Raw genomic sequence first — 18,566 nt, 5'->3', positions numbered from 1 at the left:
AATCAACGTTTTCCATCCCAGTTCCAACCAAACACCCAGCAGAGTGGTAAAGTGGTTGTGGGCAGTGCTAAGGGAAGCCCTTCTAAGGCAGCATCTGATAAGCCACATACACACGCACACACATATATAGTCTTTTTCTGAAAAGTTCTTCATTCTGCTAGTAGAAGCTGTATTTGGTTCACAGCAGGCCTATTAATAGGCAGTCCACAAAGGAGGAAATGTGGGGTATCTTCTGTGGAATTCGAGTCTCTCTCCAGTCATAGGCTCCCATGCCATACTTTGCCACTTCCTAAGCATGGACACAAATGAGAAAGTGTCAATAAATCGGAGCAAGTCAAGCTTAGAGAATAACAGCCACAGAAAAGGAACATTAGGATCAGGGAGAAGGAAGAGAGAATGCAGTAGTTCCCCATCCTCACCCCTCACCGTTTTCCTGCTCCTTAAGACACAAATCAGAGCCCCACTCACACAGCAGGCAGATGGCTGAGCCAGCCAGAGCACAGACATCAGAGCAAGTCGTCTTCTGCAAGGACACCATCATCACCAGAAACTGAGGCAGCTTCTAAGCAAAGACAGAAGGGGAAATTAGACAACACCTAATTTTAGCAGGCTGTTTCCAAAATACAGGGGTGGGCAGAATGAGGACCTCATTCAACTTTTCTAATTCAATCTCCCAGTCTGGATCAGAGAGAAGGAGGAAAGCAGCAACCAAAGAGGAGGTAGGGTAGGAAATATTGGTCACCTGATAAGCTGAGGCATGAGAGTGTGTGTGGTGTCTCTCCAGGGCTCTTCTTGGCCTCAGACAACAGGCTGTCTAGAGAGGCATCTGTCTCTGTGGCCTGAGGGAGTAACAGAGGAAATGACAGTGTTAGTAAATGAGGCGAGGGAGAAGCAAACACATCACTGCCCCTACAATGTTAAATCTGATCTACAGAAATCTATGGAAGCAGCAGCTAAGTTTGGCTCTAGAGAGTAAACTGAAAACCTTTTGTCAGCTGGTGAAGCCGTTTCAGCCCCAAGGAAGGCCCTCTCCACCACCAGGAGCCTAGCGCAGAATGACAGGCTGTGACCTGGGCTCCCCCAGGGGCACCACCCTATACCACCACAGGAGCTCACCCACCAATATATCCTGCAGCATCTCAGGGACAGCGGCATCTCCTTCTCCCACGTCTTGGGGGAGTTCAACTGCATAGCCCTGGCGCACTAGTTCTAGCCCAATATCAAGATTCTGGAGGAGGAAAAACAGAAAGGGATTAAGAAAGATGATGATTTTTTTCCTATGCTACTCATGAAAATAGGGGAGAAAGGTGAGGATGAAGAATTTGGGGAAATGAGGAGTAACCCCAAAAATCTAAAGACCAAAGGAATAGGGTACTGAGGAATAGGGTACCTCACCAAGATAATCCAATGATCCTCTAGGCCTCACCTGTCCATTGCTTGTGTCATAAAGGTGGATTTCTGGCCAAGTAGAAATCCCTGTTTGCACATAGCTGGAGATCTTGGCTACCAGAGGCTTCCACTCTGCACAATGAGTGAGGCGGTCAAACTCATCTAGGGCTTCTTCTTCCCACTGCTCACCTGGTGAAACAAGCAAGGGAGTTAGTGCTGAGAATTGGAATAAAATCAGGAGACTGCCTATCTTTTTTACAGAAGTGGTCTGAGTTCCTGGAAGTTCTGTTAAGTAGCCAGAGAAAATAAGAATTTTTTCAATGTGCTATGCAAGACTCATTCTACCCTGAGACCAAATCACATGACTAACTTACCTGAGGGAACAATCCTTGCTAGACTACATTCTATTGCTTGGAATGGGAGGCTTAGGAAGTCACTCCTGAAGTAAAAGAAAAAAATAGAGAACTGTAGTTAAGACTCCTATGACAAGTCATAAAAGTCACCTATCTAGTCTCCCTGTTTTTAGACTACACAAAACGTATGGGCAAATCTAATCTATTCTTAAAATTGCTTCTATTCCAAATCTCCTAATTAATGAGCTCTCCAGAACCTCTCCAACCGACAGGGATGAGTTAATTGGAATTAAGATTTGAATCTGGCCTCTCACTACACATCCAAACATGAATGACTCTGTACTGACCTGATAGCTCTCAAGTCCTTGAGCGGGCTCTCCCCATTGTCTCCAAAGTCAACAAAGTAGAGATCCAGGTTCCCGTTCTCGAGGGTACCCAGGACCCGGGCCCGATACCAGGGTCCATCTGTAGGTAAAGGTGCTGCTACAATGTCACCCACGTGCACGGTCAGGTCTTCAGGCTACATGTCCAAGTTGGAGGTAGGGAAGGGGGGAGGGCAGAAATGACAAATAGATGGGTCAGACAAGAAAAGGTGAGAGAAGAGAGCAAAGGATCATAGGAACCATAGAAAACTGGTTCCCAAAGGGAAAAGAAGAAAACACACAGAAAGGGAAAGGTGGGAAATACTCCTTTCCCTCAAGCCCTACTTATCCCCACCAACCCCGGTCCATATGGCAACTCACTGACTGACTGTTCTCATAGTATTGGGTCATCTCGTTGACCAGCTTGTCCAGCTGTAAGCTGCGGGAGCCAATAATCTGGATCCAGAAATGGTTGGGGTTTTCAGAGGCAGACACATAGACTTCTAGATACTCGTCAGCATGGAAACTGAAGTCAGGGCTGGGGACTAAACACAATGTGGGGTTGAGGTTGGTGGCTATGACAAAACCATCCCTGGCTAGTAGATGAGAGAATAGGGCTAAGGAAGTGGTAGCTTTCAGCTTTCAAAATACTCAAGAACAAAATAATAATTCACTGAAGAGAGAATGAGGATTCTTATACTTCTTTTGTTCTTTTCTCATTATAAAACCACAGCCATGACATAATTCAGATCCCCAGTCACATTTTACATCCCTTCAGATGTTGGTCCCCTTTGGAGATTGTTACAACTCTCACAGGATGGAAGTGACTTAAGACTGAGCAAGCAAGGCACTAGGTAGGAAGAGATTTGTATCCTAGTGTCTACCCTGGACTCACATTCTCTCCATGGACCCAGGTTTCCCCATTTACCACTCTCTCCCACAACTCTGACTCATGGAAGAAAAAGCTTCTAGACCCTGGGACCTTCCTTTGTAGGGATGTTGTAAAGATTATATATGACTACAAAGTAACAAGACTGATTCCACAAACCATGTAAGAAAAACAGTTTCATTCCTTTGTAATCACATCTCATGATGAATCACAAGTGTTTTATGAGCAAATATTATTAGCTTAACAATTTGCTAATTTCAAAGACTCATAATTCATTTCCAAGACAAATACAAAATCCTTTTGGTTATCTGTAACTTGCAATTATTCATATGAGTCTTTCCCCATTGGTTAGCATGGATAATCAAGTTGTCATTGGAGATAACATACTTTCAAACTTTGGCATCTCTGGACTGGCCTGGACTCCCACATCCTCCTGGCAGCTGTTGTCACTAAGTATTTTTTTGTGGGAATGTTCTACCCACTCTGGTCTCGGCCCAGCTGTATCTCCTCCTCCTTGGCTAGGAGTGGTAGCCAATGGAGGGACCAGCTTCTTGCTGGTGCTCATGTCCTTAGGAAAGGCTGGTTCCCCAGCTCCCCCAGGCCCTGCCACTTCTTCTCTCTTGACACTGATGGGCTGCTTGCGCTGTACTCTGGATTCTGCTGAATGAGCAATCCTCTTCCGAAGCTCTTCATCTTCTGAAACTTTTTCTAGGATAAGATGCTTTCCAGAAAAAAGAGAGGGAATAATCAGCTAAGGTGCTCAAGTCATAAGGATAAGAAGGAAGGGGCTCTTATTCAGATACATATATACCCAGCTCCACTCAATACCCACCTTGGCTGCTGCCACTTCCTTCTGTGTTCCTGAGATCTTTATGAGTCGTGTTAGTAGCAATGTCCCTTCTGATTCCTTGTCACAGGTGATTTTGGCCCCAGAGCTCTTGCAGATGGCACGAATGGTTTCTCCACCTCTCCCTGCAGAAAGATACATATACAAATTCCTATGCTTATCTCCTTATACTTTGCAGCAACTAGAAAAATCAGTGGAAGTAAGAATAAATTTTCATTTCCAAACTAAGCCAAGCACCAGGTTCTTAATAAATGTTTGAATACTAAAAGTTATAGAATTAATAGTTCCCAAAATCTTTCCTGCCAATGTAACCTCCAGGTAAGGAATGTTTAATTTTTTTCTTTTAATTTAAAAACTTTAGGTACTCAATTCCTTTACTCCAAATATCTCTGTTTTCCTAAACCATCCAGGGAGGCTACACTCTTCAGTCCTAAAATAAACCAGAATATTCTACTAGAGTGAGATAGTAGAAACAGCACTAAACAAGTTAATGAGAAGAACTGGGTTCTAGTTCCTGCTGTGGGGCACTCATAACTTTATGACCCTGGAGATGTCGTCTGTAACCCAGGGATAGTACCAGCCCTGTCTACTTAAAAAGAGGAGTTATGAGGTGTATGGAAAATTAGCTTATCATAAATCTTACCTTTTCTTTAATCCTTTGTGAATCTACCACCCATGAATTTCTCTAAATCTTTTTAGAATCTAAAATAGATATTTTGGGATCATGTTTGAGATAAATTGAGTAAAACTGTCTACTATCAACATCTTTTGGATATCTCCCCTTATGGAGAGGATACTGACCAAGAAAAACACTTAAGATGATATGAAGATGCAAAATACAGAAAGGAGGAAGCATTAGAGTGAGACAACAGTACCTATAATTCTGCCCACAGATCTCTGAGGTACTGAAAGCTGTTCATACACTGGGGTGTTCTCTGTCAGGATCTGGTGGATTGCTGCTTTGGCTTTGCAAACCTGGACAGGAAAGCCACTGATGAGCAGCACCCGCTCCTCACCTACATCTTCTGTGTCCACATCAATACGAGCACCAGTCTGTTTCCTCAACTGCAGAGAGGACAGGGGAAGAACGAAGAGAGGGCAAGTGTGCACATCTATGTATGTGGTAGGGCTTAGGAAGAGACCTCATGGATACCTTGTGTGGACATGGCCAAAGTGGGAATTTGTTTTGCTTGACTATGCATATTTGTTACAAGGGCTTTGGTTTTTCTTTTCTTTTTTTAAAATAGGGCATGGGAAGAAGAGAAAAAAAAACTATATTGGTTAATTGAAAAAAATTTATTTTTATTGGCCTCATGAGAGCTGGTTACTGGTTCTTCAATCTGAACTATGGGTTAGGAAGATGTAAGGGAGAGACAAGGGCTATCTAGCCAACTCCCTGATCCATCTCCTAACTGGAAAGCCAATTAATCCTTGCTTTACTTGCACTGACAGGCAATGAGTAATGGCAAAGAACAATTTAAAAAGCAGTCAACTTTTAAAAAATTATTCAGGTTTGTAATACTTTTTTTAACCTTCAAGCAGATTTTTAAAAAAAGTCCATTTTATTTTATTTTCAGGTCTACATTCCATTTCCCCTGGCCCCCACAAAATTCCTCTCTTAGTTCTCTTTCGGATATAGATCTAAATGGTATACACCGGGTCAAAGGATATACACGGTTTAAAAGTTTTTGGGGATATTTCCGAATTGCTTTTCAACCAGGTTAGATCAGTTCACAGTTCTACCAACAGTACATTAATTTTCCTGTTTACCCCAGGATCCCTCCAGCATCTGTTGTTTTCCTTTTTATCAACTTTGTCAATCTGACAGGTATGAAAGTAAAACCTCAGAGTAATTTTAATGTGTATTTCTCTAATTATTAGAGTTTTACAGCATTTTTTTCATATGGTTATTTTTAGCTTGGATTTCTTCTTCTGAAAATTTCATATCCCCTGACCATTTGTCAGCTGGAAAATGGTACATTATTCTTGTCACAAATCAATTCCATGAAACCTTTCTAAAATGATTAAGTAGTATCTAACTAAAACTATCAGCAAGCTTTATCTGTAATGGAGATAAGCTTCTATAAGATCAGGGGTGAAGAAAGGATGTTCATTATCATCACGATTATTCAATATTATAATAGAAATTACAGCTATAGCAATAAGAGAAGAAAAAGAAATGGAAAGAATTAGAATAGGCAATGAGAAACCAAAATTATTGCTCTTTGCAAATGATACAAAGGCATCCCAGAGAATCAACTAAAAACTAGTTGAAATAATTAATAATAATATAGAACTTTAGCAAAGTTGAAGGATATAAAATAAACCCACATCAATCATCAGCATTTCTATATATAACCAACAAAGTCTAGCAGCAAGAGATAGAAAGAAAAATTCCATTTAAAATAACTGTAGATGATAAGTCTACCTGACAAGAAAAACCTAGGAATTACAATTACAAAATACTTTTCACACAAATAAATCAGATCTTAACAACTGGAAACACACTAATTTCTCACGGACAGGCTAAGCCTAATATAATAAAAATGGCAATTCTACCAAAACTAATTTATTCAGTGCCATACCAAGGTACCAAAAAATTATTTTATAGAGCTAGAAAAAAAGAATACAAAATTTATCTGGAAGAAGAAAAGGTCATGAATACCGAGGGAATCAATGGAAAAAATGTGAAGGAAGGTAGCTTAGCTGTATCAGATCTCAATCTGGTACTGGCTAAGAAATCAGACTGGTAGATCAGTGGAATAGATTAGGTACACAACACACAGTAGTTAAAGACCACAGTAATCTAGAGTTTGATAAACCTAAACAGCCAAGCTTTTGGGACAAGAACTCACTATTTGACAAAAATTTCTGGGAAAACTGGAAAGCTTTTTGGCAGAAACTAGGTATAGACCAACATCTCACACCATATACAAAGTTAAGGTCAAAATGGGCCCATGATTTAGACATAAAAGGTGATAACCATAAGTAAATTAGGGGAGCATAGTTTTTCTGTCAGATCTGCAGATAAGGGAAGAATTTATGACCACACAAGAGACAGAGAACATTATAAGATATAAAATGGATAATTTTGATTACATTAAATTAAAAAAAAAAAGGTTTTGCAGAAACAAAACCAATGCAGCCAAGATTAGAAGGAAGGCAAAAAACTGGGGGAAAAATTAACAGTAAGTTTCTCTGCTATAAGCCTCATTTCTCAAATATATGGAGAACTGAGTCAAATTTATAAGAATTACAAGTCATTCCTCAATTGATAAATGGTCAGAGGACATAAATTGGCAGTTTTCAGATAAAGAAATCATAGCTATTTGTAGTCGTATTAAAAAAATGCTCCAAATCACTACTGATAAAGAAATGCAAACTGAAACAAATCTGAGGTACCAACTCACACCTATCAGATTGGCTAATATGACAGAAAAGGAAAATGATAAATGTTGGAGGGGATGTGGGAAAATTGGGACACTAAAGCACTGTTGGTGGAGTTGTGAACTAATCCAACCATTATGGAGAACAATTTGGAATCATACCCAAAAGGCCATGCTTTGCATACCCTTTGACCCAGCAGTACCACTACTAGGTCTGTATCCCAAAGAGATTAAAAAAAAAAAGAACCTAAATGCACAAAAATTTATAGTAATTCTTTTTGTGGTGGCAAAGAACTAGACATTGAGGGGATTCCCATCAACCGAAAAATGGCTGAATAAGTTGAGGTATATGATTGTGATGGAATACTATTGTGCTGTAAGAAATGATGAGCAGGATGCTTTCAGAAAAAACTGGAAAGACTTAAATGAACTGATGCAAAGTGAAGTGAGCAGAGCCAGGAGAACACTGTACACAGAAACACGATGATTGTATGATGATCACCTGTGAATGACTTAAGCTTTTCTCAGCAATACAATGATAAGACAATTCTAAAGGACTGATGATGAAAAAGGCTATCCACTTACTGAGAAAGAACTGATCAAGTCTGAATGCATACATTTCCCAAAAATTTCAAAATAATTCTTTCTTTTGGGGGGGGGTGACATGTCTCTGTTTTCTTTCACAATATTACTATGATGGAAATGTATATGTATATGTATAAACCATATCAAATTGCTGGCTTTCTCAATGAGGGGGGAGAAAGAATTTGGAACTCAAAATTAAAAATAAAATAACTATAAAAATTTTTTTACATGTAATTGGAAATAAAAATGAAATCTTCCTCAGACTCCCCACCCCCATTTGGGAAGCAATTTTATTTTCCTAATTATTACTTGGATTAGGGAGATGGTATGTTGCTTTTTCAATTTTCTAATTGACAAAAGAGGAAGGTGACGTAGATATATGCTGGGTAGCAGGGAAAATCATCCAGTCAATAACTTAATATTTATGGTAAATTATCTACAAAGTAAATTTCTGAGTAATTGAGTAGTCAATTTCTTGAACATAAGAGCCTTATACAGTGAAATAATGGTTAGAATGAAAGTCATCTGTCATCTAAGGGGAGCAATTTAGCTCACCAAAGGTGCTTTACTCTTAAGGCAACTTATTTTATGTATGTGCATGTGGTGTTTGAAGGGAGAGGGTAAAATCCACAAACATAAAATACCCACAAGACCCAACCTATTCTTACTTGTTTAATATTAGCTCCTTGCCGGCCAATAATCAGCTTCACAGCCTCTTGGGGGACCCGCATCTCCACCTCAATATCATCTTCCCCAACGAATGTCAGCCGTTCTTCTATAAAATGACCATAAGATAAGTCCTAATGACAAAGACTAACATAATACTCCCTGATCCCTGACTTCTGCCCCCAAACACCTGTCAAAAACAAGAGGAACAAAGGGAGAAAATGGGTAAAGAAACCCAATAATAGCAACAAACGAAGGTGCTTTCTGAATGGGAACTTAAAGATTATAGAAGATATGACTGGCAGACAAGATTGCTCTGTGGAATGTTGTTTCACAGATGCCAAAGGAGGAAAAGCTCCCTAGTCCTACAAGGAAGGTGTGCCGAACCTCAGAGGGGCTTCCAATTCCAAACTGTCTTCAGTGTTACTAGAAGAGGATCCTAGAAGACGGTGACTTAGAAGGAGTCCACACTTACCTGGTTTTTCTGTTTAGATTCAGAGTTTATCGCATTAAATTTTTACAATCCATTTAAACACTGAAACACAGCCCATCAGTGGGGGGTGGGGGTGAATGAAAAGAGACTGACGTCTCCTCAAGGCTAAATAGGAAGGTACATATAAAAAGAATGGGGCAATTATATTTACATGAACATATGAACGAACAAAAGCTATTTCCCAAAAAATAAGTGGTCCAAGGATATAAACAAACATATCTCAAAAGAAAAATTGCAAATTATTAACAGTCACAAAGAAGAATGCTCCAAATCACTAATAATAAGAGAGAGAAAAATCAAAACAACCAAGAGCTTTTATCATCTATCCAGTATACTGGCAAAGATGAAAAAAGACGGGAATACTTAATCTTGAAGGGGTTGTGGGAAGATAGGCACCCTAGTACATTACTGGTAGAGCTGTGAATCAATACAACTGTTTTAGAAAACAATTTAGGAGTATGCAAATAAAGTGACTAAAAATGTCCATACCCTTTGACCCAGAGATTTTAGTCCTAGGCTTATACCCCAAGGAGGTCACTGATAATAAGTCCCCACATACACCAAAATATTTATAGTAGCATTTTTTTTTGTTGTAGCGAAGAATTCAAAACAAAGTACATACACGTTATCTGGGGAATGGCTGAACAAATTGTAATATATGAATGTAATGGAACATTACTGTGCTATAAGAAATTAAGTGTGAATATAGAAAAGCATGGAAAGATCTATATGAGCTGATGCAGAATGAAGTAAGCAGAGCCAAGAAAACAATATACCCAAAGACAACAATATAAATGGAAAGAACGACCAAAAAAATATTCAAAAGTGAATGCTGCAAAATTACAAAGAACAAACATACCTGAAAGAAGAGAGGGGAGGTTCAGAAGTATTGTATTTCAATGTATTGCGCAGTTATGCCGGGTTTTGTCTTAAAAAATAACCTTAGTTGTATGGGCTAGCTCGCTGGGGCAGGGAGGCATACTGGGGGAAATTATGATGATGTGAAAAAATAAGGTATCAATAAAAACTTACTTTAAAAAAAGAACCCACTACAATTTTAATGCTGGTTCCTTACTTAGATCAATAGAGCTCTTAGAAAAGGACAGATAAATTGGCATCGCAGTCTACAGACTAGCTACTAGTAGCAGAGTTGTGGTAACAAAAAGCAACAGTGTCTCTGTGCTACTTGAAGTGCAGCTAGTTGGCAAAGACCCCTTACGTTCTAGTTGTAACACAATAAATTATTATGTCTGAAATATTTATTTTACTTTAGGTTAATGAAGTACATCAGTTTCTAAAAACTTTCCATCATCTATATACATATACCCAAAAACACATACCTCGGCTTTCTCTATACCTTCGGTAGAGGATATAAGCAACAGTCAGGCTGGCTGGAATTCCAAGGCCCAGTGCTATTTTCTGAATGGTTGACAGGTTTGTCCAAGAAGACCATTCGGTGGACATTTTCTCTGGAGTTCTAACCTGCATTCTGAAGCGTGTGAAGGGAAACAAAGGGAGCTTTCAACCAAAACTCATGTGTGGGTAGCAACACTTTTGCTCAAATTCCAAGTACCAACTCCAAGGTGAGAAACCTGACTCATTGGACAAGCAACAAGGAAAAAGAAACTTGTTTTTCTTTTTTTCCTGCCTAAAAATACACATTCAAACTCATGAGATTTAAAAACAATGGACAAACCAGCTTAGCTGGAGTTTAGATGACAGAAACAAAAGTACCAGGAGTTAAAGGAGGATGGGATCAGATTATGGAGGACTTTGAAAGTCATGCTAAGGAGTTTAATTTGCAGCAGCAGTGAACCAATAAAAGGTTATTGAATAAGAGAATATCAGGATAACAACAATATTCACGAAGTTTGCAAAGTGTTTTACATCTACAGATGATTCTCATTTGACCTTCACAACTCTGAGTTAGGTGCAATATGTAGATATCCTTATTTTGTAAAGGAAGAAACTGAAACTAAGAAAGATTAAATGACTTGCTCTGGATCATGCAATTGGTTAAGTGTCTGAGATGGGATTCAAACTCAGTCTTAGCTCCAAGTCCATGGCTTTTCCAACTGTGCCATGGTTTAGGAAAATTGCTCTGCAACACTATACAGAATGGACTGGATTGCCAAGTTCAGTACGGGGCTTCTGACCTTACCACTCAACTAAAACTGTTCTCTCCAAGGTCACAATCTCTCTAGTCATTAAATCAAATGGCCTTTTTCTCAACCATTATCCTTCTGGACATCTACGTAGTATTTGAAATTACCTACTACTTCCAGGTCCTGGTTATTCTCTCCCTGAGGGGTTTTTCTCCTACCCGCTTAACTAATTCCTCTCAGTTCCATGGCAACATCATCTACATCCTAGCCCTTATGTGTGGGTATACCTTGGGGCTCTGTCCTGGGCTCCCTTCTCATCTGTCTCTCTACACTCTCTCGGTGATTCCCTTCGTTCCCACCATTTCAACTATCACCTCTCTGCAGATAATTCCCAAACAAATGTTTCCAACTGGACACTGCTACCTAAAAGTCATCTTTCCTCCCAAACCTAGGCTTCCCAACTTCCCTATTTCTATCAAAAACACCACTCTTCCAGTTACTCATCTTTGCAGTCTCAGAATCACAATGGAGTATTCCCTCTTTTTAGTGGCAGCTGGTGGTACAACGCGGTAGAGAGCTGGGCCTAGAGTCTGGAAGATCTGAGTTCAAATATTGGCTCAGGCACTTATTAGGTGTGTGGCAATGAACACAAATCACTTGACCTCTGTCAGCCTCAGTTCTCCCCAAGTATAAAATGGGAATAATAGCATCTACCTCCCAGGTTTGTTTTGAGGATCAAATGAGATAATATTTGTGAAATGCTTCGAACAGGGCCTGGCACATAATAGGTGCTATATAAAAATGCCTGTTCCCTCCCTTTTTTCACCCCACATCCATTAAGTTGACAAGTCTGGTTGATTCTAACTCCAGAACACCTCTCCTATCTGTCTCCCTCTCTTTACGCTTCAACCACTCTAGTTCAGCCTCTCATCACTTCTCACCTGGACTACTGCTACAGCACCCAACTGGTGTCCCTGACTCTAGGCTCTCCCCTCTCTTATCCATCCTCCGCACAGCTACCACAGTGACAGTCCTAAAGCACAGGAATGACCAAGCTCCCCAGCTCAAGAAGCTTCAGTGGCTCTTTACTGCCTTTGGATTAAAATACAAACTCTTCTCTTTAGCATTTAAAGTCTTTTACAATCAGATTTATTTCCTCAGGATGATCTTATTATTCCCTTTTGTTGATCATGTATTCACAAAAATAAAAGAGCCTTAAAAAAAAAAGCTGTACTTTTTTGGGTTTTTGGACAGGTGGTAAAAAGGAGAGAGGGAAGAGGCTTTACATGTAATGTAGCTTCACGTTTCTGTGTTAGGAAGATTATATTCAAGGTTGTTCCATTAACTTGAATAGTCAAAGACAATCCAAATCAATTAGTCAACTGAAAAGCCTTCTACAAATTCAGGCAGCTTTGTGAGGCTGCAAACTGCAATTTGTGCTTTACTATTACCAGTAAATCAAAAGGTGCTTTCCCATTGGGTTTGCTCAGATATTGGAAGAAAACCCTTTAGTTCATATGACTACTGGCACAAAAATGCAATTTAAATGATTACTGGAAAAAGAAATCTGGTTTGGTTCTAGTGATGCTAGAAATATGGATGAAAACAGTCTGCTCTGAAACAAAATGTCAGTTTTAAGTGTGCTCTTCTCTGAAAGAGAATATCGGAGAATTCCTATTTCAGATGCAAGAGCAGCAGTACTGCCACTGCAACAACTAAGACGATGGAATTAAATCTGGAAAACCAGACAAAGCATTTGAGTTGGAGTTGCAGGACCTGGATTCAAGTCCTAAATCCAGTTTTGCGTAAGTGACCTTAGGCCAGTCTAGGTCTCAGCTTTCTGATCTATAAAATGAAGGGGCTGGACTACCTACCTGACTTATAATTTCCCTTTCAGCTCCAGATGTATGATTCTACAATTACATGTTTCCCACTTTTGCTCTTTGGAATAAGCCTTAGTTTAAAATTACATGCAGGCTTCCATATTTTTGGCAATTCACTGAAGAGTTTGTAAAACTGTAGTGTGTTCATAAAGCTTTTAACAATAACATTATACACTCTTGCCCAGCCTGGCTCCCACTCCTCCCTCCCCACCAAAAAATGTCCCAAACCTTTAGTACTGTCTACTGAGCTTGCAGCTTTTTCATATAGTAAATGTGCAAGCCCACTCTTAGCTTGTAGGATCCAAGGAGTTTCTGGTAAATTGTCTTTGGCAAGGAGACCCTAACTGGATTGAGGTTTGTGTGTATATAATTTTACAATTACAAAATTTGTCTCAAATTACTGTGTATAAAGGTCAGTTTTTCTTTGAAGATAGAAAACTTTTCAGATCCCTCCCAGTGAAGTCAGGTAGGCTTTTAAAACATAAAGTGTTACCTGATTTTAATTTTGAGGCCTTATTTAAATAACAAGCTTTGGAGAAACTAAAGGGAAAAAAAGGCTCCTTCCTAAGAGAGAAAAGTTTTTTTGAACATGTCTCAATACATCTACATCAGTCACTTATATAGTGTAAATATTATTATTTACATTAGGCTTATGTTATTTTTCTTAAGAGTACTTTGTAAGTTTTTCCATAGTCTCTACAAAGCCTAAAGTTACTTTACTAGATTGATGTATATAATAGTGATTCAGTTTATCCATAGATATGCTTAGTCAAAGCAGTAGCTTGGAACAACAGTATATACTGAGATTTCTTTCGTAGTTTTGTACTTTAAACTATATGAACTTTAAATAACAAATGCTATATTTTCCATTTGAGCTATTATTCCTCCATCTCCTCTGCTTCCAACTCTAAATTATAAGGCAAGCAATCTACCATATGTACATGCACTAGCTCAATCAGCACCCTAGCAACAGTTTGATCTAAATGCCAGTCCTCTTTTGGTTGCATTCTAAAATTCATGATTGTGGGTTTTTACATAACTGGCTACTATGCTCAATATATCTTGTTTGGGTTCGCATGTTGTTTCTCCATTAGACTGTGAAGTTCTTGAGAGGAGGGACTATTTTATGCCTTGCTTTGTATTCCCAGTGCTTAGTACCGTGCTTAATAAATACTAGCTACTAAGGCAGGACATGCCAGTTCTAAGGGTCAATTACAGCTGTCTCAGACAGTCCAGAAAAGAATGTACTCCTCTCATCAGAAAACATCTGTACCAAAGCTAAAGGTTCTGTATACAGCTAAATTCCTAATACTCAGGTATAGTGCACAGGGTACGAAAATGAAATTAAGCTACAAGGGGTTTGGCATTTTTGTAACGTAATATCCACTGTCAATGTATAGCACGGTGATGGTCACGTAGCTGGATACTTGGAAAGTGTTTTTAAAATTGAATTGAGAGCACAAGGAAGTATTTTCAGAAAAGTATCTGAGCTTCCAAATACCCCTTTTTGGTGGTAAGTATTCTCAATTCCTATTCACATCTACGTATATGAAGAAAAGGGAAACAGAAGCTAAATTTGGCTTCAGCACTCAATTAAAATTAAGTATCTATTACATATAAGGAAGGAATCTTATAATCTAATAAAAGGCTATAAGACATAAGTAAATCTATGATGAGCATGTTAGAGAGATCAGAATGGAATGAGAGAGGGATCTCAGAAACCTTCATGGAAGAAGTAGCACCTAAGAATCCAAATGTTCCACTTCCAAAACAGAGAGAAGGTAGAATACATAAGATACTAACTAATCTCATTGTTTTCAGTAAGATCATGATTGCAGCAATGCAAATAGTTTTATTTCCATTGGTCTTTAGTTCTATCTGGAAACAATGCATTCCAAACTTGAGGAACTCAAAGCAATTTGAGCAAGGGAAGGTGGATGTGGCAAAGGTCTGAAGTGATTATAAATCAGAGCCACAAAGCCAATAATCCAAGGGCAGGGTACCATTAAATCTTGCTCAGATCAAAGACACAATTTGGGAAGTATCATCATTTGCTGATATAAATGGATTTATATGACAAGCCCATCTATGCCAAAGACTAAATTTAAATAATCTCAGTAACTACAAAATCAAAAAAATTAGGCTAATTAAAGTTTTGTTGCCCTCTTGGCAGAAAATGTATGTATCATCTCTCTCTCTCTAGATATAGAAGTATATCTGTATCTATCTTGTTTATTGCTAAATTGAAGGCTAAATTTATAATTTAGATAAACACATACTCTGTCATGAATACCACTGGATAAAAAGTTTAAAAGTGAAAGATAAAATAAAAGGAATGGAGATAAATTAACATTAATAGATACTTGCTTGATTTTATTACTTAAAATGGAATGGGAGAGCAATATGTGGAAAAGAGAGAATGTCAGAATCTGTGACCATTCTACAAAGATACAAGAATACAGAGTACGCATACAATTCCAACTCAAAGCAGTTAATTCTGCTCAAGGATGATCATACCCTCCCATATCCTCCTTTGAAAATGCAACATTTGAGATCTGTGAACCCAACTCAGGAAATGATAAATGATACAGTACTTGAAAAGGAAGAGCAGGCACAAAAGAATCCACACTACAGCTAAGTCAGAGTTGAGAATTCAAAGTACTCAAATTGGGAAAATTTGCCTCTTACCCCCCACAATTAAATATTTTGCAGTATTCCACATAACTTTCCTACCTGGAATATGGGAAGTGTGGAAAAATAAAATTAAAGGAAAAAACACCAACCTTCAAGTCAGATGGAAACTGACTCTTGACACTAGCTGGGTGACCCTGGACAAATCACTTACCTCTTTTGAGTCTGTTTCCTCATCTGTACAAAGGGAATAGAAAGGCATTGTGGTCTAGTATATAAAGGGAAGCCTTCTGAGGCATAAGAATAGAGTTCCAAATACTACCTGTATGACCCTGGACAAGTCAATTAACCTTTCAGTGCTCTAGGCAACTTTCTTAAGACTTTAAATTACAAATCACTGTTAGTAAAGGTGTTTCCTTACCAGGAACTGCTTAACACAGATGAAATCTCAGATGCAGACAGAAAACATGAGGATACTTGACTCACAGAGCTGATGTGAAGAAAATGTTTTTAAACCTTAAATTGATATGTAAAAACATCTGTTTCCATTGTAAACAAGTTGATAATATATATTTTTGTACCAAATTTCCTTTTAAAAGTCAATGAAATAAAGCCAAATAACTGCTTCTAAAGGGAGCTTTAACAAACCAAGAATTAGTATTCCTCATGACAATAAGAGCATTTTTAGATCCACGTGAGGCTAAAGGTCTACAGTCTTCTTTTACATGTAAAAACCAATTGAATAGAAAAACCTCAAACTCTTCACTTAAGAAAGGGGCAGGGACTAAAAACTGAGGCTTTGAAAACAAAGTCAGTGTTCAGTCAATTCCAAAATAATGCCACCTGAACTAGGAGGGTGGCAGAGAGGAATCAAATAAATGAGTTTAGTAGTAAAGGCAAAAACTAGGTAGCAAGTGATAATTTCTATTAAAAGGGCAAAAGAAAAAAAAACCTGAAGAAAGGCACAACTACACCTCTCCGCCCCAGGGGGCTGATTTTTTCAGACAGCTCAGGACTGATAAGACATGAAGCAATGTAGCTGGCTTTGAAGTTGAAAGACTTGGGTTCAAAGTTTGGTTTCTTACCTGTGTGATCTTGGGCAAATCACTGAACCTCTCTGGGGATCAGTTTTCTCATCTGCAGAATTAGGGGTTTAGACCAGATAAACTCTATGGTCCCTTCTAGCTCTAAACCTATGATTCTAAGATTGGAACCCTGAGAAGACTAAAAAATAGCCTCTCTGACTTATTCCAGCATCGCTAAATCCTAAATTATACTAAAGGAAGAGTCTTTTGTTTTCAGTCGATGCTTTTTGTAGTTAAGGAGGCTATAAGAACAGTACTTAAGATAGCTATGGCTTACTGACTACTTTTGCACTAACACAGACAAAAAAAGACTCAGGTATATCCTTACCTACTCCCCACCCCCACTCCCACCCTCTTAGACCCTTCCTATCTCCAACCTCTCTTTATTCCCATGCCACCTTCAACCTTAGCGTCCCCCCTTCCTACCCACACAACCCCTTTTTTCTTTCCCTCCTCCTTCCCCTCCCCCTCCATCTCCTCAGCCCTTCTTAGCTCCCCCTTCGTCCCCAGGCCTTCTTGCCAATTCCCCTGGCCCTCCCAAACTGAGGTCCCATGGCTCCCTTTCCTCAGGCCTCACCCCATCCTGGCTCCTTCCCCACGCCCTTACCCCCCACTTCCTCCTGTCCTTCCCGTTGCCTCCCCGCCCTCGCCCAAGCCTCCTTTTTTCCGCCTCCTCAAAGGAGGTGCTTAATAAATGTTCTGGACTCGACTCCTCAACCCTCTCCCCACAAGGCCCGGGTCCTCCATCTTCTCCAAACCCCCTCTCTCAATCCCCTCCGCCCTCAGACTCTTGGCCTCTTTCCAGCCGCTTCGCTCTTTCTAACTCCATTCCATCTCACACGCCCTCGGACCCAGCTGTAAACTCCCTCTTCCGACCCCGGCCCCGCCTTATACCACTCCTCTGAGAATAGCCGTCGATCCCTCGGGTCCCCAGTCGCGGTCTCCTCACACCCTGACTAGGGGAGCTGCGGTCCTCGCTTCAGCCAATCAGCGGCTGCCCACGTGACCCACCCCAGCCAATCCTCTGTCACCGTCCTCTCCGGCGGATCCGCTTCCATTGCGGGGGGGCCCCCCACCCCCACTTTCTTCCCAAGCCAATCACCCCGCGAGGTTCGGGAGAGCCACGTACCTGCCGCGTGCGAGTGCCCAATAACGGGGATGAGTTTCAAAGTCGGTCCTCCCCGACTGCCAATAGGAGCCGCAAGCTAGGGAGGGACAGCCCTCTCATCCATTGGACCGGCACCTGCCTGAGAATTAAACAGCCAATCGGAGGCTTCACGGAGCTCGAGCCGCGTACCGTTTGGCCAATCACTGAACGAGACCTCTGCGGCTTCGGTTTTGGCAGAAAACCCAGCGTCCCGCTAGCCTGGAAGGCTACTAGTAGGAGTTTGGCCGAAGCGGGAGAGACAAGTGCCCCGCCATGTCGCGATAGGGTGTTGCGATGGAGAGTCGCGATTGGGATGTCCTCTGCACTTTGACCGTGTCGTATCTTATCACCTAGCCTGGGAGCAGTTGCGATGAGTCGCGGGAGAGACACATTGTGGTCAGAACCTTTTTTGTAGTGACAGGGTCTCTACGTCGTGACCACAATCTAGGAGCCTCGGGACGCGTAGGCAGAGTGTCGCAGCACGTGGAGAGGCGGGAGCAAACCTAAAGACTGGGGTCCCTCCTCCTTGGCCGAGGAAGAAACCAAGGCTGATTGAATGAAAAGGCAGGGAGGATGGAGATCAGACCTCGGAAAGGATCCTGACCCCTCCTGAGAGGTGGGAGGCTTGGTAAGGGAAAGTGAGGGGTGCGGGGCTGGGATTGGGGGCGGGGGGAGGAAGGAAAGGCATACTTTCCTTCTTCCCTGGGTGGGGGGAGGGAACATCTCAGCGCAGAAATAACTATCA

General features: G+C 40.4%; 1 protein-coding gene across 3 annotated transcripts; it reads right to left on the bottom strand.

Moving 5' to 3' along the window:
- On the bottom strand, window positions 1-17,644 carry TDRKH (tudor and KH domain containing). 3 transcript variants are annotated; one of them, XR_005010893.1, is made up of 15 exons: window positions 17,569-17,644; window positions 16,675-16,726; window positions 10,311-10,459; window positions 8,480-8,586; window positions 4,716-4,905; window positions 3,826-3,965; window positions 3,381-3,714; window positions 2,486-2,649; window positions 2,090-2,262; window positions 1,764-1,828; window positions 1,427-1,578; window positions 1,121-1,228; window positions 743-839; window positions 427-562; window positions 1-289 (listed from the first exon to the last, which is right to left on the bottom strand). XR_005010893.1 is itself a non-coding variant. In XM_036767435.1 (15 exons), exons 3-14 carry the CDS (start codon window positions 10,456-10,458, stop codon window positions 507-509), a joined length of 1,734 nt encoding a protein of 577 aa, XP_036623330.1. In that variant the 5' UTR covers window position 10,459; window positions 16,675-16,726; window positions 17,569-17,644; the 3' UTR covers window positions 1-289; window positions 469-506. The 3 variants fall into 3 exon arrangements, 2 of the variants coding, with proteins under 2 accessions (XP_036623330.1, XP_036623331.1); XM_036767435.1 differs by having other exon boundaries at window positions 469-562; XM_036767436.1 differs by lacking the exons at window positions 16,675-16,726; window positions 17,569-17,644 and adding an exon at window positions 16,011-16,081 and having other exon boundaries at window positions 469-562.
- Between the last annotated feature and the right edge of the window lie 922 nt (window positions 17,645-18,566).

The sequence above is a fragment of the Trichosurus vulpecula genome, chromosome 7 (genome assembly GCF_011100635.1).
Source record: "Trichosurus vulpecula isolate mTriVul1 chromosome 7, mTriVul1.pri, whole genome shotgun sequence".
NCBI classification, from domain to species: domain Eukaryota; kingdom Metazoa; phylum Chordata; class Mammalia; order Diprotodontia; family Phalangeridae; genus Trichosurus; species Trichosurus vulpecula.
The sequence above is the reverse complement of the archived record's forward strand: the minus strand, read 5'-3'. Positions and strand labels throughout refer to the sequence as shown.

Bases quoted from the DNA above. Each gene is read 5' to 3' on its own strand.
- TDRKH (XM_036767435.1), bottom strand. From the start codon at position 10,458: ATGCAGGTTAGAACTCCAGAGAAAATGTCCACCGAATGGTCTTCTTGG. The intron at 8,587-10,310 runs GTATGTGTTTTT...GTCATTTTATAG, and splicing joins AAGGTATAGAGAAAGCCGAG to AAGAACGGCTGACATTCGTT. The intron at 2,263-2,485 runs GTGAGTTGCCAT...TTGGACATGTAG, and splicing joins ACTATGAGAACAGTCAGTCA to CCTGAAGACCTGACCGTGCA.